The sequence below is a fragment of the Pseudophryne corroboree genome, chromosome 3 (genome assembly GCF_028390025.1).
Source record: "Pseudophryne corroboree isolate aPseCor3 chromosome 3, aPseCor3.hap2, whole genome shotgun sequence".
Taxonomy (NCBI): domain Eukaryota; kingdom Metazoa; phylum Chordata; class Amphibia; order Anura; family Myobatrachidae; genus Pseudophryne; species Pseudophryne corroboree.
The window spans coordinates 279,900,548-279,921,916 of NC_086446.1; the positions used below are offsets into that span (position 1 = coordinate 279,900,548).

The window sequence follows — 21,369 nt, forward strand, 5'->3', positions numbered from 1 at the left end:
GGCGCGGCGCCCTGCTAAAACAGCCTAGAGTGAACACTATTTGGGGTTGAGTTGGATACGTGGATTTCCAAAGTCACTGCTGGGAAATCGAAACTTTTCCCTCTAGGGCCCCGCCGGCTAGGCGTTCCTACCTGGGGCCGTCTGTTCAGTCCTTTCGGTCGAACAGATTTCGATCTAGGGCTAGAGGCACCAGAGGTAAGACAAAAAGACCTGCAAACACCGGTTCTCAGGAACAGACCACCAGTTCTGCTTCCACTAAGTCCTCAGCATGACTGTGCCCACACATCCCGAGGGGATCTCGAAGTGGGAGCTCGACTGCGTCACTTCAGCCACGTCTGGGAGGTTTCCTGCCAGGATACCTGGGTCAGGGACCTCATTTCTCAGGGCTACAAGCTGGAGTTCGACAGTGTTTTTCAAATCAAGCTTACCAGCTTTGGAGGACACGCAAGTTGCGCTGCAACAGGCCATCCAAAAGTTGGTCCAGTCCCACGTCATTGTTCCAGTACCAATAACACAAGGGTTATTACTCCAACCTGTTTGTGGTACCGAAACCGGACGGTTCGGTAAGGCCCATTTTGAATCTAATGTCCTTGATCCCTTGTCTAAGGGTTTTCAAGTTCAAAATGGAATCCTTTAGAGCAGTGATTGCGGGCAGGGAAGTAAAGGAATTTATGGTCTCCTTGGATATCAAGGACGCCTACCTTCATATTCCAACCTCATCAGGCTTATCTGATGTTTTCCTTACTGGAGGATCACTACCAGTTCCAGGCACTACCCTTCGGCCTGTCCACAGCTCCGAGGGTATTCACAAAGGTAATGGCGGAGATGATGATTCGGGTCCAGGTTGTCAATGTTGTCCCTTACCTGGACGATCTCCTGATAAAAGCAAGATCCAGGGAGCTTTTATTGCTTCATATCGACCGCACTATCCAACTTCTGTCACCCATGGGTGGATTTTCAATTTACAGAAGTCCCACTTGGAGCCAACTCAGCGGCTCCTGTTCCTGGGGATGCTACTGGATACTGTGGCCCAGAAGGTATTCCTCCCAGAGGACAAAGCGAGATCACTTCAGGAGATTGTCCGCATGGTGCTCCGACCTGCTCGAATATCCATCCATCCATCTTTGCATAAGATTGTTGGGGAAGATGGTCGCCTCATACGAGGCGATCCACTATGGGAGGTTCCATGCCAGACCTTTTCAATTGGATCTCCAGATGCACCGGATGATTCGGCTGTCACCTCAGGCCAGGATTTCCCTCCTGTGGTGGCTGCAGTCCTCACGACGGATGCGAGTCTGTGAGGATGGGGAGCTGTCACCCAAGGGGCGCAGTTCCGGGGCAGGTGGTCAGCCCACGAAGTCCTCCTTCCATCAACATTCTGGAACTTCGGGCGATATACAATGCTCTGCTTCAGGCCTCTCCTCTGCTCACGGATCACGCTATCCAAGTTCAGTCGGACAACGCCACAGCGGTGGTGTACATCAATCGGCAAGGATGGACAAAAAGCAGAGCCTGCACGCGAGAGGTGTCAAAGATACTCCTCTGGGCGGATATAAATGCAAGAGCAATGTCGGCAATCTTCATTCCGGGTGTGGACAACTGGGAAGCAGACTTCCTCAGTCGTCACGATCTCCACCTTACGGAGTGGGGACTCCACCATCAGGTGTTTCAGCAGATCATCTCCCGGTGGGGCTATCCACAGAGACATGATGGCTTCTCAATTCAACAAGTAGCTTCACTGGTATTGCTCACGAACCAGGGACCCTCAGACGGGGGCAGTGGATGCACTGACGTCGCCTTGGCCTTACCAGCTGGTCTACCTGTTTCCTCCGATTCCGTTGCTCCCAAGAGTGCTCAAGCGAATCAGAAATCAAGGAGTCCAGACAATTCTGATTGCCCCGGATTGGCCACGGAGGGCGTGGTACGCGGATCTTCTGGACATGTCCGTCGAAGACCCTTGGCCTCTACCACTAAGAAGCGATCTTCTTCAATAGGGGCAGTTTGTCTACCCGGACTTACGGTGACTTCGTTTGGCGGCATAAAGGTTGAGTGGAACTTCCTAGCTCACAAGAGCCTTTCCAAAAAGGTTATTGCTACCATGGTTCAGGCCAGGAAACCTGTGACGTCAAAACACTATCATCATATCTGGAGAAGATATGTCTCTTAGTGCGTGAAACATTTCTTATGTTTCCTGCAGGCTGGTGTGGATAAGGGCTTACGTCTGGGTTCCATTAAGGCCAGATTTCAGCTCTCTCAATTTTCTTCCAGAAGAAATTGGCAGTGTTGCCATAAGATCAGACATTCTTGCAAGGGGTACTCCACATACAACCTCCTTTTGTGCCGCCTACGGTACCCTGGGATTTGAATGTGCTGTTGGAATTTCTACAGTCCTACTGGTTTGAACCTCTGATGATGGTGGAAGACAAGTACCTCATGTGGAAGACTGTGATGTTACTGGCCCTGGCTTCTGCTAGACGTGTCCCAGAATTGGGGGCCTTTATCGTGTAAAAGTCCATACTAGGTCTTTTACTAGGACAGAGTGGAGCTCAGGACTAGGCAGCAGTTCCTGCCGAAGGTTGTTTCTGCGTTTCACCTGAATCAGCCTATTGTAGTTCCATACAGTTCTGACACTTCTGCTCCTCCGGAGACATTGGATGCTGTGGGAGCCTTGAAGATCTATATCAAGTGAACGGCTCGGATCAGAAAGACTGATTCCTTGTTCATGCTCTATGATGCACAGAAAACGGGTTGTCCTGCTTCGAAGCAGTCCATTGCTTGTTGGCTTAGGCTTACTATCCAACAGGCCTATGTGTCGGCAGCCTTACCTGTTCCTAAGTATCTGAAGGCCCACTCTACAAGATCGGTGGGCTCTTCCTGGGCGGCTGCCCATGGAGTCTCGGCCTTGCAACTGTGCCGAGCTTGCCTACCTGGTCAGGGAAGAACACTTTTATGAAGTTCTACAAGTTTGATACCCTGGCCAAAGAGGATACCCAGTTTGGCTAGGTGCTGCTGCAGAAGTCTCTGCACGTTCCCGACCGTTATGGAAGCTTTGGGACGTCCCCATCGTACTAAGTCTCCCCAATATCCCTTATGGAAGCGAGAGAAAATAGGATTTTAATTACCTACCGGTAAATCCTTTTCTCGTAGTCCATAAGGGATATTGGGCGCCCGCCTCAGTGTGTTGACTTTTCTGCAGGTTCTCTGTTCTGTGTTGCCTGTTCAGCTGTTGCTGTTTTTGTTTCCAGCTGTTGCTAGTTGTTATGTTTTCGTGGTGTGCTGGTTTTAAATTTCACCACTCTTCGTTGTCATGTTCCTTCTCTCATATATGTCCTTACGCCTTCGGGCACTGTTTTACCTATAACTGCCTGTGGGAGGGGGCATAGAGGGGTGGAGCCAGCACACCCAGTTGAAGAAATTTAAAGTGCACTGGCTCCTTTGGACCCCGTGTATACCCCATCATACTAGATTCCTCAATATCCCTTATGGACTACAGGAAAAGGATTTACCGGTATGTAATTAAAATCCTATTTTTGTTAGGTGCCACATGATTTTTAAAATGTAATTACTCTAGAAAAAGTTACCTTTCAGAATTGTTTACTAAATCAATATGCTTCCTACTTCAAGTTAATTTTTAAAGCAAAGTGGTGCTTGGCAGGATATGTGAATTTGTATAGTTTATTCTGTGAGTTTTGTTTCAGGCTAACCCCAACAGTGAAGAGATCTGGTTGGCGGCCGTGAAATTGGAGTCTGAAAACAATGAGTATGAGAGAGCTCGAAGACTATTGGCCAAGGCGAGGAGCAGTGCTCCTACTGCTAGGGTATGTGTCTCCCAAATTCCCCTCCTTAGCTGTAATTACCCCTGGCTGTTCCACGTTCATGCTCTTTCCCTGTAGATTTGAGCAGCATGTCTTGTGTGTCCCTGCAGGTGTTCATGAAATCTGTGAAGCTGGAGTGGGTTTTGGGGAACATTGAGGCTGCTCAGGAATTATGCGAAGAGGCCCTGCGCCACTATGAGGATTTTCCCAAACTCTGGATGATGAAGGGACAGATAGAAGAACAGTGTGAGCTCGTAGAATTGGCCAGAGAAGCATATAACCAAGGAGTAAGGGCTGATACATATTATGTTTACTTGTTTGTGGTCTTATTACTTTTCGGTCTGTTTTGTGTGGACTGTACACAAAATAGTCCACATAGGAGATGCAGCAGTTTTGTACTGATATTCATTAGGAACCAGGGAGACACTAAGTTCCATGTATTTGCAAATTGTATTGTATGGCATTGAGGCAGCACTAAGACATCCCAATTGTTTCCTGTGCTCTTTTTTTAATTTAATTTGTTGGGGACACCATAATTTACTTTTTCACCAACGTTGTACTTATCACCACCTGCACATACAAAGCATAAGGTCCGAATTGTAAATGTACTTTACTTACTGTTTACCATGATTGCAACAAGGACTTCAGCACTTTTGTTTCAGCCACTTGGGACACTGGGGGTGTAGAGCCTCTTTCAGAACCATGGCACTATAAAGTAGTCACTGTTTGTTGTCCTTTCTTAAAATCCCCACCCTGCAGAGTTTAAGGGAAGCCCACAAGAAAAGGTGCTATTTACGGTCGTGCAGGATGAGGTAATATCAACGTTCTTTGTGCCGCCTCTTGTTCCCATGTGGATTTCTTCATTTGGGGTGTCCTATAACTCCGCCTCAATGGAGCCTTTTCTGCCATTGCCCCTTTGGTTGGGCGCAGCAGCAGCAGCACCACCAATGGGGCAGCCAGGTATGCAGCTTTTTTGTCTCCTCTCAGACTGATTACCAGTGTGGAGTTTAGCGCAGGTTCTGGACCTGTTTGTTAGATGGTGGCAAACTATCAGCAGAATGGGCCTTAGCAGGGCAGAGGTTAGTTGCATGCTGTCTTGTGTGTAAAGTGCAAACCTCAAAGTACAACATCTCCCTGACATGCTTCACTATGTGTGCACTAATGTAGTCCTAACAGACACACTGCCATCATCTCCTGCTCCCTTCCTCATCAGAGGGTCCCCAGCAGCAGGAAACTAGAGTTGGGTGGAATTGCATAGCAGGGAAGTGATTCTTTTACACTACTACATGTCTTAAAGATCTAGTATTTCAGGTCTAAGACTGGCAGTGCGTCATCTTGAACTGTAGCCTCTGATGTATGTTTAAAATGTCTCGATAAATTGCCGTTTGGATAGTCAGGCCTATGTGCATTATATCAGCTTGTGGTGTTGCAAGCTGGCTGTTGCTCATGCTTGTGCTCTTAGCCACTTATATGGCCGAATCTGCATGGACAAAATCTCTGGCTCAGTCTGTTCCTGAGTTCTCTGCATATTCTGTCGTCGTAGGTGAATCGGACTGCTAGTGGCTGATCCTTCAACTGGTGAACATGAGCAGCAGTAGGCTGATCAATCAGTGATTGCCTAGACAGACTAGTTTGGGTGCCCTGCCAGTCTGTGCAGGCCTTGTTAATGTTTCATTGTCTTTTTAGTGAGCACTCTACCCAACTCCTAGGTCTCTAACATGTCACAGTTTTGTCTGATTCTGTGTGCTGCTCTTATGAAGAGGGTGAGATAGCAGAGGAGGCAGTCTAATGCTGAAGGGAAGTTCTATCATATGCTCAGATTATGAGACCTTTTATCCTTTACAAAGGAGATATACAGTAGGTAAATGGGAAGGGCCATCTAAGGTTTAGTCTCCTATAGACCAGTTGTCTAAGACCACCACTGCTCTGATGCCAAATAGTAATTCACCAGGGGTGGAGTCATAGTCTCTGCTTTGATCAAGAGATCATTCGGTTAAGGACTCATCTCCACACCACTGGACCTAAGAAGAATGGCCATGACCACTATATGGGAAGATGGTTTGATGCTGTGATCCTGAAAAAAAAAGCAGTTCTCTGATCGAATTACAGAGACCACGTTCAGAGCTAGAATATATTCTCAGCAAATTTATCATGCTACTTTCTAGTCAGCCTATTTGCTGGATGGTTTAAATCAGGGGTGGGGAACTTTTTTCTACCATGGGCCATTTGGATATTTATAAAATCCTTTGGGGGCCATACAAAAATTATCAACTTAAAAATTAGCTTGCCCCCAGTCAGTAGTTGTGCCCCCAGTCAGTAGTTATGCCCATTAGATATGCCCCCAGTTAGTTGTTATGCTCCATTAGATATGCCCCCTAGTAACGCCGATTACACACATTAAAAGAAAAATAAAATACCAGCCCTGCTCCTGCTTCCGGACTGCTGCCCTCCGCCTGGCCGCCCGCTCCTCGGAACTATGGGAGAGCAGTCATGACGTCTCTCCCATAGCGCAGCAAAGCTGCACACGTATACTGCCGGAAGCCGGAGCTCAGGAGTGAGCTCCTGCCTCCGGCTGCTGCTGAGGGTAAGGAGCCGAGAGCCTGCTGGTAACAAAATCTCAGCGGATGCCCAGCATCTCCCTTGATTAGGTGAGCCTGGCTGAGTCGGATCAAGTGGATTTGAGGGCCTTATACGTCCCGCGAGCCTGAGGTTCCCCACCCCTGGTTTAAATACTGGAATAAAGCAGAGTTCCTTAAATATTCAGATTTCTGTAACTTTTTCTTCCAGAAGATGGCTACCTGAGGTGCACACTTTTTTTTTTAAATTTATGTATTTATTTATAAAGGACAAGACCTCTATTTTACCACAATTCAGTCCTTCACTATTCCCCCGGGACTTGATAAGGCATTACAATAAACTCCTTTTCAGTCACCTGATACCTGATACTACAGTGAATGTGATGGTTCTCGCGTGGAAAACTGTTTTTACAGTTGACAGTTGTACTGTCTAACAAATCTGATTTTTCACAGTGATGGGGTCGTGAAATATCACTTAAATCAGGACATTGTAATTCAGGCATCATTTAGTAACCAGGCTATGGCGTAAGAGGGATCTCCTCATTTAGTCAGTGTCAATAGGGTGTTGACTCACTACAGTTGAATATTTTACAGTGCAATGGTCCTAAAGGAGGATGTATACGCTATGGTCCAGTGTTCTTTTAGAGAGTCAAGTATTTAAGGTTTGTATACAAATCCCAATCGTCTATTTTATCAAGGTTGTCCACATAAATTCTCCAAGTCTAGGATCTTTAGTTAGACTCAAATGCTACAACTCTGTTCTCCTTGTAAATTGTTTTTGTAGTTTGTCTGTGTGTAAAGCCAGGTACACACTAGACCAGAGGCTCCCAAACGCGGTCCTCAAGACACCCCAACAGTCCGGGTTTTAGGTATATCCATGGCTCAGCACAGATGGTTAAATCAAATTGACTAAGGTGCTAATTAAGTCACTTGTGGCCAAGCATGGATACATTTAAAATCAGGACCGTTGGAGTGCCTTGAGGACCACGTTCGGAATCTCTGCACTAGACAATATGCGCCATGAGCGATATCGTCAGTGTTTGCCCTTGAACTCCTGGGCAAAAGACATAGTGCATACACACTGAACATTATCACAAATGATATCATTCAGTGACGTCATCCTGCCACAACCCCAAACATTCAGTTTCTGGCGATATCGTCAGATTGAACCACATGTTCGGACAATACGTAATATTGCTAACGACCCACGGAGGCGTGCATCGTTAACGATATTGTGCGAACACACTGGATGATTATCGTAATGATGTGTCGTTATCGCCCACATCGTTCAAAAAATTGTCTAGTGTGTATCCAGCTTAAGTGTCCGTTATGTTGAATGTGTTTGTTTTATGTTGTATTTCTGTTTGCTTTATTGACAGAAAAAAATAGTTTCCTTTTGTAAAACTTGTTTCCCTGTTACAGCTGAAGAAGTGCCCACATTCCACTCCCTTGTGGCTGCTTCTCTCCAGATTAGAGGAGAAAGTGGGGCAGCTGACCAGGGCACGAGCTATCTTGGAGAAATCTCGTCTGAAAAACCCAAAGACCCCCGAGCTTTGGTGAGAGATCCTTCCTTCTACTTTTTCCATATACTTCATAAGGCTTTCATTAATGCGTTTCATAACACGTTGTGAATGGTTAGTGTGTTGTCATGCAGGCACAGTGAAAATAAGTTATGTTACAAGGGTCAGAGTACTACTGTTGTCATACTTGTCTGTGTGTAGCTATTTTGGGTGGGAGTTGTACAATTCAAAGACAGGAAAGCATTGCAACAAAGCAATGAGGAAGGCTAGTCAGATGCTTGGTTGCATAGGGAATGGAATCAGCAGCAGAAAAAAAAAGTAATGATGCCACTGTATAGGTATTTTAAGCATGATCTGTCCGTGTGTACCCCACACAGCGATAGCGATGCGCAGCGCTATTGCTGGTGCTAGATTGGCCTGCATGCCACCGCCCCCCCCCCCCCATTCCGCGCACACATCGCGCTGTGCTGAGCGGGGGGAGAGGTGTGTGCTGAGCGGTTCGCTCAGCACACATCTCTCCCCACATCTGCCCGTGAATACAGGCCTTTACACTGGCGTTATGTTATCTGGTCCTTAATTGGACACATCGATTTCTCAGGCCACTGGGCGACAATCTGTGTTCCTACCGTTGCCACACCAGTTTCTAAAAGGAAGTACCCTGGACCAGCGTTCAGATATTTTTAGACCTCAGTCCTTTCGCAGCCATGCTCCAGACACAGATGTACAGAGTAGATGTGGTAGATGACGTGGTTTTCAACTACCCTCTAACCATTGTCATAAAATAAAGTCATCTGACAAATCAGTGGCATGACGGGCTGCAAGTCCATCTAGGATATTGCTTTGTGGGAACACGCCTTCATTCTTGTCACTTGGTGCGGACATCCACAGATGGGTGGATCCGCATTTTAGTGTTCAAAGGTTACAAAATAGAGTTCGGTGTCTACCACTGAAGCGGTTTTTCAAGACTAGTCTGCCTGTGTCAGCAGACAAGAAGGCAATTCTACAGACAGTTTTTTCAGTCTTCTGTAGATTCAGTAGGTACCAGTACACCAACAAGGTCAAGGTTCTTTTTTTTTTGTTTTTTTTTCTTCAAATCTTTTTATAAGTACCAAAGACAGACGGCTCGGTTACACCGATATTGAACCTAAAGGGGCTCAATCAGTACGTCGCTTACTACAGATTTGAGATGGAATCCCTGCGGTCAGTGATTGCAGGGTTAGAACCACAAGAATTTATAATTTCGCTGGATCTCAGGGATGCGTACTTACACATTCCAATTTGGCCACCGCATCAGGCGGACTTAGGGTTTGCAGTACAACAAACCCATTATCAGTTTCAGACACTACCGTTTGGCCTCTCATCACTGCCTCGGGTATTCACAAAGGTGATGTCTGTGATGATTGCTCAGATCAGGTCTCTAGCAGTGGTAAATTTCAGTATTTAGACGGCCTTCTCTTCAAGGCTTCGGCTCAACAAATACTCCTTCAAAATGCTTTTCTACATACAGGGTGCTAGTTAAGCACAGGTGGATTGTCGACTTCAGTAAATCAACCCTAGTTCCGTCTCAACAGATTCAATTTCAAGAAATGCTTCTGTATACTATAGATTAACAAATTTACCTGCCAGAGGAGAAAGCACTAAGTATTCATCATCTGGCATAGTAAGTGCTCAGGCCACGGACGCTTGTGCATTTGACTGTTTGAAAGAATGTAGACGTCTTTCCAAGCACTCTGGTTAGGAAGATTTCACTTGCGTCCTTTTCAGCTAGATCTTCTCACATAGTGGTCAGGCTCTCTTCTACAACTTCATCAGATGGTGTGGTTGTATGCAAGGGCCCGAGTATTGCTACTCTGGTGGCTCCACATACAAATTCTCACCAAGGGAAAAAGGTTCTGAATCTGAAATTGGATTATTCTAACGACGGACGCAAGTCTCAGAGGTTGAGGATCGGTAGTCCTTACATTATCAGCTTCAGGGTCTGTCGTCAAACCCGAGAAAGATTACGGTCAATAAGTGTCCTGGAACTCACGGCAATTTACAACTCGCTGCGACAGACAACTCCAGTCTCAGACTGTTCTGGTTCAGTCACACAACGCGACGACATACATCAACAAACAAGTAGGGGCTCGTAGTCGCATGGGCATGCGAGAAGTTGCCCAAATCCTGAATTGGGCCGAGCATCACCATGTGATATTATCGGCAGTGATCATTCCTGGAGTGGACAACTGGGAAGCAGTGCTCTGGTTTCTCTTCAGAACTAACATCTTTCGCCTTTTATTAAGAAGAGGAGAAAAACTAAGTTTTGTCTCAATTATGCATGCCCCAGTTTAATGGGGTTACATTATCTCATTCGTAAGGATTTTCATCCAGGAGAGTGGGCCTTACAGCCAGAAGTTTTCCAGATGTTAGTCCAGCGGTGGGTTTACCCACAGGTGGATTTAATGGCATCTCGCCAAAATCATCAGACACCCAGGTATGTGTCCAAAATGAGATCCAAAGGCAGTGGATGCTCTTACAATAGTGTGGCCGTACAGCCTTGTGTATCTTTTCACCATTTCCGCTGCTTCCTCGGTTGCTAAAGTGGATCAAAAGACAGTCCACAACCATCATACTGGTGGCGCCTCATTGTCCTCAGAGCGTAGTTCTCGGATCTCCGCGGTCTACTCGCAGACGATCCGGCTGTGTTTGACGGGTTCAATGTTGAAAATGCTCTCTTAAGATGAGAGGGCATTCCAGAGTCGGTTATACCAATCATATTAGGAAGTCAGTTACAGCAGCTCATTATCACTGGATTTGGAAAGCTTATATTTGTTGGTGTGAATCTGGAAAGTATCCGACGTCTGCTTTCAAGTTATCCCGTCTTTTTCTATTTTTACAGGCGGGGTTAGATGGAGGACTACGTTTAGCTACACTAAAGGTGCAGGTCTCTGTCTTGTCAATTTTCTTTCAAAGGCGTTTGGCTCTTTTTCCAATAGTTCACACTTTCCTGCAAGGTGTCCTTAGAGTTCAACCTCCATTTATACCACCTACGGCTCCATGGGACTTGAATCTAGTTTTAGATTTTTTGCAGTCTTCAATTTTTGATCCCTTACAACAAGTGGATGTTAAGTTTCTAACTTGGAAAACAGTGTTTCTCCTAGCCTTATCTTCGGCAAGGCGTGTTTCAGAGTTAGGTGCGTTGTCATGCAACCACCGTATCTGTTTTTTTCATGATGACAGAGCGGAACTTCAGAAGATAAGGATTTACCTGGTAAGTACCAAAATTCTCTTTTCTATGTACTTTAACCAATCAGACCACTGCTGACAATGTTTTCAGGAGATGAGTGAGCTGAACTTATGTGAGGCAATGACCTATTAATTTGTGTGAATTTTTTAGGGAGTATAGGGCTGCGTGTGGCAGTGGCATGATGTAAGGAGGGGAGTTGGAGGTACCAGCCTCAAGCTGCGGGAGAGATGTATCAAAGCTTGGAGAAAGATTGCTACCAATCGCCATCTGTCATTTTACAGGCTGTTTAAAAAGTGTCAGGAGCTGATTGATTGTTACTTTAACTGTCTCCAGTCATTGATGCTTCTCCCCCCGGGAATGTGTGGATGTGGAACTCCCCCCAACAGCACAGGGTAGTGACGTACATATTTATGTTCAACTTGTTCTGTATGGTTTTATGTCTGGTGTGATCCTAATATCTTTATTGTGCACAGGTTGGAATCTGTACGTCTGGAGTTCAGAGCTGGATTAAAGAACATTGCAAATACCTTGATGGCAAAGGCTTTGCAGGAATGTCCAAATTCAGGTGAGTGACGGCTAATACTATGCAATTGTCTTTGTGCCGAGAAGTATTAAATGTAGAGAGCAAGAAACCTCACTGTGTCTATTTTGATTTTTCTCTTTTCACTTGTCAGCTGCAAATACTGGAGGTAGCCTTGTTGCCTGCTAAACTGATTTCACAGTCCATAGTGAATTGATAAGGGTACATTCTCCTGGGCTGGTGCAGACAGAAATTGCTGCCTACACTGTGTGCGGGTCATGGGTTCACAAAATACTTCCATTCTGTAATAACCGTTATATGCTCTGTATGATCACTATGGCGTAGTAACTTTATGTCCTCTTAGTTTCTAAGATGTTGTCTTCCCTCTATTTCTCTGTAGGTATCCTGTGGGCAGAAGCGATTTTCCTAGAAGCGAGACCTCAGCGTAAGACCAAGAGTGTTGACGCCCTCAAGAAATGTGAACATGACCCACATGTGCTTTTAGCGGTGGCCAAGTGAGTGACTGACCTTACTCTAAATCATAGTTTTTCACCCTGCGGTCCTCCAGCTGCTGTTGAACTACACATCCCAGCATGCCCTGCCATTGTTTTGCTATTAAGGCATGCTAAAATAGAGACAGGGCATGCTGGGATGTTTAGTTCCACAGCATCTGGAGGGCCACAGGTTGAAGACCCATGCTCTAAATGAACACACGTCATAATTAAAGAAGCTCCTAAATGAATATTGGCTGCGTAACACAATCCTCTCCTCCCTTTCAGACTCTTCTGGAGCGAGCGAAAAATTTCCAAGGCACGAGATTGGTTTCACCGTACTGTGAAAATTGATTCCGATCTTGGAGATGCCTGGGCAACTTTTTACAAATTTGAGCTACAGCATGGCACAGAGGTGAGATGTTTCATATACTATTTTCCCTTTCAGTGAGTTTTCACATTATCCACCTCATTTAGAGTTCGGAACAATTGCAATTAGGGCTCTAACCCCCCCCCCCCCCCTCCCCCCACCAACTTTAAATCTATTCTCAGATTTTAAATGCCTTCCTTTACTATAGGAGCAGCAGGAGGAGATTCGGAAGCGATGTGAGAATGTGGAGCCACGCCATGGAGAACTGTGGTGTGCAGTATCCAAAGACATCAAGAACTGGCAGAACAAAATTGGGGAAATTCTCAGTTTAGTGGCTTCAAAAATCAAAAATACGTTCTGAGCCTACTGTCATACATACTGCACAGAATTCTCTCCATTGTGCAGTGGAGCACCCTGGATAAATCCCTCTCCTCCCCCCAATATATTTTATTTTGCTAGTTTTGGGAGTGCATCCCTCGCATTTCATAGGATTAACTATTGTCAAGAATGGTGGTAGAGGGCAGTTATTCCTTTTGGCTTGTGTCTCAGTGCCTAGGTGATTTTTGGATTTTCTGTGAAAATTCTGCGAAAGGAAATATGCTGTGTACAGAGATGGACAATAAAGCTGCAGCGGCTGTATGTGAGCTTAATGTTCTCCATATTATACAGCTGGTGGCCACAGGGGGGAGGTAATGTCTGATCAGAAACACATTTTAGGTTAGTTAGGCTTGTCATGTAAAGTTGCTGCATTGTGTTAGCTAGGCAGACATTACTCTCTTGCTCATCAGAATATTAAAGTGTTACATTTCCCAGAACCTGAATCACACAACCAAAAATATTTTAACGTTTTAAGGAGCTTTCTAGGGCTTCCTGTCATCCGTATCTTGCTGTGTGTTATGAGTAAAGTTGTTGTGTTTATCAATACAGGACTTTTTATGTAACATGTTTATGCATGTGATGGTATCTCTAGGATCAATGGATACATCAATGAGAACGTTATCTGCAGATTTTCATCTGGAAATTGGAGAAAATTACTATTGGAAATATTTTATTTCAGGGTGGGAACACATGTAAATAATTCATGATTGTACTCCAATGAGAATTTTTTTTTTACTATATACAGTATCTGTGCTGAATAAACCTGAGTGATCTGGTTCAGAAATGTGTTCAGATATTACTGATTCATGTTTTGAATTGGCCAAGAACCATAGGAAGTGACAGGCTAATATTTCTATGACGCTGAACAGGAAGTGATGGTTTCTAAGAGGAAACGGCATGTGGGCGATTTGTGTTCTCTGCTCCAGATGCCCAGCTTGGTTGATGTGTAGGAAACCGCTATTTTCTGGTCCGAAATGTAGTTTTTTCAATTCAGAAATTCTCCGACCTCACTGATGCGTGAAGAAATGCAATCACTGTGAAATGAAGAATATTCATGCTAATACATCCCATCTGTTTCCTAGAAATCAAACAAATTTCTGAGTTCTAAAAGATTGTGACAAAATTGCATCTCAATTTTGTATAAGAGAAAGGAACATTTTAAGTGTATCCCACTGATTTTAAAATTAGTTTTTTTTGCGTGTAGTCTTGAAATGTACCACCAGGTGGAGCTGTGTTTCAGCAGTCTGATTGCCATGCCAGTTATCTGTCGGGCACAGAGGAACAATTCAGCACGTGGGCTATAAATGTGGCTTTATTTGCGAGACTGGGGACAGCTGTATGTTTGCCGAATAGAGAAGGGGGAGGACATGGGCTTTGGAATGTCTATAAATTTATATTCTGTCTCCATGTCACCCCTTTCTTTTCATTCCTGTTAGAACCACGCTTCTATATAAGGAATGATTTAGCTGGATTGTCAGCCTTGCGTAACTGTTGGTGTCATGAATAGTTTTAACCCTTTCTGTGCCGACTGTGACAAGCATTCTATACATAGGGTCATGTGTTTGCCTGAAACCCTTTTGCTATGTGACGTGGTCTTTGTTTCCACCTTTCAAGCTACAACTCCAGACTTGTAGTTTAGAGATGAATGAATATGCATCGGTTTTAAGTGATAACATTATTTTTTTTACATTTATATAACCACGTCTCAAAATGATTCCGTCTTTTAGTAGCTTAGGAAGGCTGTATTTGCCAGTATTGCTGTTCTATAGCTCTGCTGTTGTCTAGCAGACATATCTTTAACACACGTGTTTTCAGTCTCCTCCTGTGGGATTTTTATGGGAGATAAACCTATTGGTTGTTGGTGACCAAATGTGGAAGAAATGATGCTGGATGGGTGGGAAGGAAGGAGGAAATGTAGAGAGCGGGAGAGGAGGTGATGAGGTCATAAACCTGATTGAAATTTGAGAAAAACATGTGGAAAAAAAAATTGCTAAAAATAGTGTGGTGGTCAGTGGTGATGTAGAACGTATAGGGGGATTGCTGGGTAGTTTGGAAGGATGTACAGTGGGGGGATGGAAGAGACATTAGAGGTCAGTGGGGATATTAGTGGGCTGGACTGTTGAGGACAGGGATATCTAATCTCATTGTTACAAATTGGATGGAACTTGTGAACACTGGCGGCTGGACACCTGCTCTTTATGTTGCCTACATGGTATATGTTTCTGTTAATCAAAACACTACTGCAGTTCTGGACTTTGTGACCAGCCATCTACTTCTGAGCTTTTGAAGGGACTGCAACTATATATAATGATACATTCTCTTTGCATTTGTGTAATGTAAATATTTGTGATTAATATAACCTATAAAAAGGTTTGTTATTTATACCCCCTTCACACCGCACAAATAACACAGTATTGACCCAGGATATTGCCGGGTCTGCGTGGGTCTCTGTGCAGTGTGAATGGGGTCACTCCCGAATTCCTGGGTCACTCGGATGCAGGTCGATGGGACCCATAAACAGCATAGGCAGGGGCGGCGAGGAGATGATCTCATCTCCCAGTGCCCCCGATGCCGCCTCTGTTCCTGTGCCCGATGGCAACCCGACCCGGCATATTGCTGTGTCGGTAAGCCAGTCTGAAAGGGTCCAGTGCCACACCCAGGAAGGACCCGTTTCCAGTTCCCGGGTGCGACCCGGCATTGCGATGTGAAATGGTGGATGCGATAGTGCTTGGAATTCTACCAGTAGAGATCTCCATTTAACACTGCTGCAATTATTTAGCATTCCCTGTAATCCCTTTGTCTTCTGGGCGCCCTCCTGTTAGTCTTACTGATGCGTTCATCCTCACAGTGCATTATTATTGTATGTGGTCTAGTGTTAGCATGTGCGGGGGCTTTGGTTTATGATTAGCTGTAACCAGGCATTTTAGTTCCCAGCATATTTGTGGCAGGCTCTTAACCCCTTCACTGCTGAGGGTTTTCTCAGAATACTTTGGGGTCTATTCATGAAGCAGTGATACAGTTTAGAAGTTGCACATAGTAACCAATCACCTTTGAAGTAACATTTATCAAGTGCATTCTCTAAAATTATATATATCAGCTGATTAGGCCTACTATTTTAAAAACTAGACAATCTACCGCCGTAAATGAGGGATCATATGTGTGATATGCGTGTCGCCCCACGTTTACAGATGCACTTGTGTGTAGTGCACCCCCACACACTCTCACACACCAATTTGTTAACCCTCTGTTTTCCATAGCATAGGTTAATCACAATAGCTATGAGAGCCACATAATTTAAAAGTGTGTACTCCCCGCTTTAATTATGGGTGCCCACTATGTTGTAGCTGTAATTATAGAGGGTGATAGTTCCTGTCCCCCCGCCCCCCCTTCCCTCGATAAACAGAAACCGTACATTTAATGTAGCATGAGTTAACATTGTTTTGTGATCACCAGGCAATACATACTAAGGGGCCCCAACATTTGAAAAGAGGACCCCCCCCTCTTTCTAAAATGGGTTTCCCTTAATTATTTCTTTCCATGTTGGGGGAGATCGTCCTCCATCCCTGGACTTCATTATTTTTCTGTAGTGCAGGTTAAGTGTGATCATTAGACAATAGTCTTTATGTGGGCACACTGTTTAAAAGAGGAGACTCCCCTTTTTCAAACTAGGGTATCCCCATCTATCAAGGTTGGGGAGTTAGAGGGACTAAAAGTCTCTACCTCTCACCATTTTCATTCATTGAGATAGATATCTATCTCTTATTTTTTTTCATCATCAGTGACTTGGTGTCTCCTGGAGGTCCCCACTGGTTGGTTAGTTAATATTTTTTACTCCTCACTGTGAAGGATGAGTGGGGCTGGTCCTCAGCAGTCTTACTGCATATCTAGAGGATGAGCCCCACTTGTACTCCACAGGAAAAGGGGTAATCTACATATGACATGTAGTGGATACTTGCATGGTCCAAGGTCACGTTATGCCTTACTTCCTTTTGTTACACATTATCTCTCTATTCCTCACTCCTATCCCATGTCACACATGACCACAAACCTCTCCCATTGTATTATACCATATGTGACAATGGGGTGTGGGGGAGACTCTTGTGGAAATATCGGGATGTCCCACTGGAGTCACCTGTTCTTGGAGCAATTACATATGTACCTGTAGCTGTTTTTAGCTAAGTTGCAGCTTGGTCAGTCCCTTTAAGGCAAACCTGCTGGAAAGCTGAGCATCGAGTGAATGGCCCTGATTTTATACCCATAAGACCTATGTTTAATAAAAAGGCCAGCCCCACCTGTGCTGAAGGATTGTGGGAAGGGGAATAACAGAGGTGAAGGTAGGAGAGGGAATAGAAAAGCATAAGGTGATAGGAGTTATACAGACATCAGGGTGTATTAGTGGTTTCTGGATAATGTTTCCGATAATAACAATTTCTGAAGAAAAAAAAAAGTGAAGAGCAAAGTAATATCTCCTTTCTTGCGTAATTGACTTTTCTATGCATAATTTCCAACACTGTCCTGACCTGCTGGCTATGCTTCAGCTCATGACATGCAGACACCTGCAGAGCTTATAGAGCAGCTTGTCTAAGTGAGCCCTTAAGATATATTAATTAACCTTATTCAAAAACAGGATACATTGGTTTCCACAGGAAAACATCGGGGTGTAGAGTGGATCTTGATCCAGGGGCACCAACAGGCTAGAGCTTTAGGCTGTCCCAGGATGCATTGGGGCCTCCTCTATAAACCTCGCCTCCAGGCACTGGAGCTCAGTTTTGAGTTGGTGCCTGCAGCAGCAGGTCACCTAACAGGAGGGCTGCGCTTGGCAGCCCTGAAAAAGCTTCTAAGAAGATTTCTTCTCTGGGCTGTCAGCGCTGTATGTCAGGGTGACACTTCAGCGCTGCAGCTCCATGACCTCCCGAGCAGCGTTGCATACTCCCACGGCTCAGTTCCCGGGTGCTTGGGGTGGAGACGCTCCGGCTTAGGCCTGTGGTCGCAGATGCTCTACTGGTTCGCGTGGCTGCTATGGGAAGGAGGTAAGAGGGTTCCGCAGGTGGGACCCACCATTAAACCGCGTTCTGTCCGCGACCTAGGGAGACTGGTTACGGTGCTGGCGTGGACACGGTCTCCGAGCAGGGATTCCACTAGACCACCGGAGCGTCTTAGTACAGGTCGGGTGTACTAACACCCCATTTAATAAGACCCACAGTACCCGGGGTTGAAGTCTAGCATAGGGGAGGTGGTGCTTGACCTGTAGCCCCTCCCCCGGCCCAGGGTGCTGTCTCTGAGCAGATTTTCCCGTCCTGGTGCTGCCTCTCACTATTCCTCACTCCTTGACTGAGACGGGCACCATATTCTGAGCATAGCTGCGGCTAGTCTCCGGGACTGCAGGGCAAGGTCTCCTTTGTAAAGCTGCCTGTATACAGCGCTGTGACTTTACAAACACATAAGTATTCTACATGTCTTTTATACAGACAGCGTTCGTTAAGAAAAATAACCTATTATAGAATATATTGGACGAGTATTCTACTATATACCTCCGGTCTAGGACCGCGCTGTGATATATATGTGCAGCCTTATTGTTTAATAATTTTTTCATTGCCTGTGACTGTGTGTGCCTGTATCTGCTGTGTGGTTTCACTTTCAGTGTTTCCCAGATATAACTGTCACTATATTCTGTACCCTAAGAGGCTAGGTGCGTCTGGGTCCACTTATATAGTGCGTCACAGTATTTATCCAATACGCATATTCTACTGTATACTCAGCCACATAATACCGGATTTATTCGCAGGTATTGTACTTTGCCTGGCTTTATCGTACTGTTGCATTTTTACATAATGTCTACTAGAAAAGGCAGTAAATCAGTGGAAGCTCCTGCATCATGCAGACATGCTCCAGGGATTTACCAGAAGGGGAAGTTTTGTATGATGGTCTATGTACTATGTGTCATACACCTCCTAATCAGTCCGCAGCTCCTGGGTCTACTCAGGAGCCACCCTGTGCTGCGTTCACTAACCTACTGCGTACTCTGGTAGAACGCCTTAAGCCCCCCTGTGGGACCACCTGTGCCACTACAGCCACATATTGTCCCTATGGTTTATCCGCCTTGGGCAGAAAATTTATCTAACCAGCTGCAACAATTAAATCAGTCCTTGGTTATACAGAAATCCACCCCAGGTCGCTCTCATACCTCTGGGTCAGCTAAGCGGGCTGCTTTCTCCTCACAATCCACATACCTCGCTGATGTTTCATCTGAAGAGGAAGGGGACACTGAATCTGGTGTTACTGATGAGGATTCTCCCTTGCAGATTGATGTCCCTGCCTTAGTGGTTGCTATTAAACAAATCCTACAAATCTCTGTGATGAGTATTCCACTACTGTGGCAAAGAAAACTGATATGTTTAACCGGCAGGAGGTGATTAAAACTCTGTTACCCCATTCTGATTATTTAGTGTACATCAATCGGGAACCCTGGTCTACTCCAGGGAAGAAATTCCCTCTGCCTAAACAGGCATTTGCTCGCTATCCTCTCCCTGCAGAGTTATATAGCAAGTGAAAAAATTCACCGCCGGTGGGTTCTCTCGTCACCTGCCTTGTGTCATCCACTCTGCTGTCTCCACTGTCACCTCACAGAAGGAACCGACAAAGAAACGCGTGGAGAGAAACGCGTGGAGGGATGCCTGAAGTCTATTTTTTTCCCTTACAGGAGCTGTCCATAGGCTCACTATTGCTGCCTCCTGGGCTGCAAAAGGTATTGAAGCGTGGGTTCAAGCATTAGAGGAAGAGCTGCCTGAGGATATTTCTGACCATGCCAGACAATACCTGCCTCACATTACCACCGCCGCCTATTACATTCAGGAGGCGTACTCTGAGGCGGGTGTGTTGGCGGCCAAGGCGTCGACTACATCTGTCCTGGCTCGCCATATTCTGTGGTTGAGATCATGGAAAGTGGACCTAGACTCCAAAAAGACCTTGGAGGTACTCCCCTTTACTGGGGACATTTTGTTTGGGGAAGACCTGAATAAAATTGTGTCTGAGTTAGCAGCTGCTAAGACTGCTTTTCTCCCAAATACTAATCCTTCTGCACAGAAAGCTAAAGGTACCACTTTTCATTCTTTCGGCCTCAAGGGAAAGCAAAAGATCAGGCATACCCGAGACAGTCTCGTGCTCTCAAAGCTACAAAGTCCATGGCCAAACAATCCTGGGCAGCCAGTCAGCCTGTTTCTAAACAAGACATGCCTGCTGCATGATGGGGGTGGGACCCCCCCTGGGGGGATCCCAGGGTGGGAGGCTGACTTCTACAGATCACCCAGGTCTGGTTAAAGACCACTTCAGACGCATGGGTGCTGGAAGTTGTCTCTCACAGGTACACCCTCTTTCAAGACTTGTCCCCCTCGCCAGTTTTACACCACGGTTCTACCTTCGGATCCGTAAAAGGCGCAAGCTTTGCAAACAATTGTCAGTTCTCTCCTGAGTACAGGTCAGACAACGGCACCACGGTGGCATACATAAAACACTCGATGCCGCATGGGCAATGATGGAGGTGTCAAAAATCCTTTGTTGGGCAAAACGTCATCTGCCATTGATATCGGCAGTGTTCATTCTAGGTGTCCTAAACTGGGAAGTGGACTTCCTCAGTCGCCAGGACATGCACGCCAGAGAGTGGAGTCTTCATCCAGAAGTCTTTCAACTCCTAGTGGACAGATGGGGCCGACCGGACGTAGACCTCATAGCGTCTCAACACAATCACAAGGTACCGGTATTTGGATCAAGGACCAGGGATCCTAAAGCAGCGGTGCCCAAGGTACTACGGAAGTTCAAATAAGAAGGAGGAATACTACTTCTAGTCGGTGCAGCGTGGCCTCGAAGGCATTGGTTGTCAGACCTGCAGGGTCTATCGACAGAGAGACCCCTTCTACTTCCTCAGCGCCCGGACCTTCTCGTACAGGGTCCTTGTCTTTACCCAGACCTGGCCAGACTGACTTTGATGGTATGGCTCTTGAAGCATCACTACTGAGGGCCAAAGGATTTTCCGAGGCGGTTATCCAGACTAAGTTGAAAGCCTGCAAACACGCATCTGCCCGGATTAATTACAGGTTTTGGAATTCTTACTTCACCTGTGACCAAGCTTAATTTGTGAAACGTACGTCAGGATCAGACAATCACGTGATGCGCACACGTGATCGCGCCAGCCGGAGCGCTTAGACCATCACCAGGCAACGGCCCTCAGTGAAACCACGGACACACGCTGCTGCAGCTTCGGGAGTGTCTCCTGCGGCAACGTCTACAACCCACCGCTATTACAGACACACGCCGCTGCAGTCCTTGGAGCCCTCACACGGCACAAAACGGAATGGACAGCGTACAGACCGGCACTGGTATCGTATATACCCCACACCAATGTGCAATCTAACTATTTTACAGTGAAAATTTGCAAGGCTGCAACTGACTGACTGAATAATCTGCAAATACCTCTTAT

At 45.7% G+C, this 21,369-nt stretch overlaps 1 protein-coding gene across 1 annotated transcript in view; it reads left to right on the plus strand.

Moving 5' to 3' along the window:
- Positions 1 to 13,680, plus strand: part of PRPF6 (pre-mRNA processing factor 6) — a 76,712-nt gene extending 63,032 nt beyond the window's left edge. Inside the window, exons 15-21 of the mRNA XM_063959202.1 lie at positions 3,699 to 3,818; positions 3,926 to 4,102; positions 7,814 to 7,947; positions 11,611 to 11,702; positions 12,058 to 12,172; positions 12,437 to 12,563; positions 12,727 to 13,680. Of these exons, the coding sequence (XP_063815272.1) occupies positions 3,699 to 3,818; positions 3,926 to 4,102; positions 7,814 to 7,947; positions 11,611 to 11,702; positions 12,058 to 12,172; positions 12,437 to 12,563; positions 12,727 to 12,879 (918 nt within the window). The 3' untranslated portion in view covers positions 12,880 to 13,680. The remainder of the gene's footprint in view (positions 1 to 3,698; positions 3,819 to 3,925; positions 4,103 to 7,813; positions 7,948 to 11,610; positions 11,703 to 12,057; positions 12,173 to 12,436; positions 12,564 to 12,726) is intronic.
- The last annotated feature ends 7,689 nt before the right edge of the window (positions 13,681 to 21,369 follow it).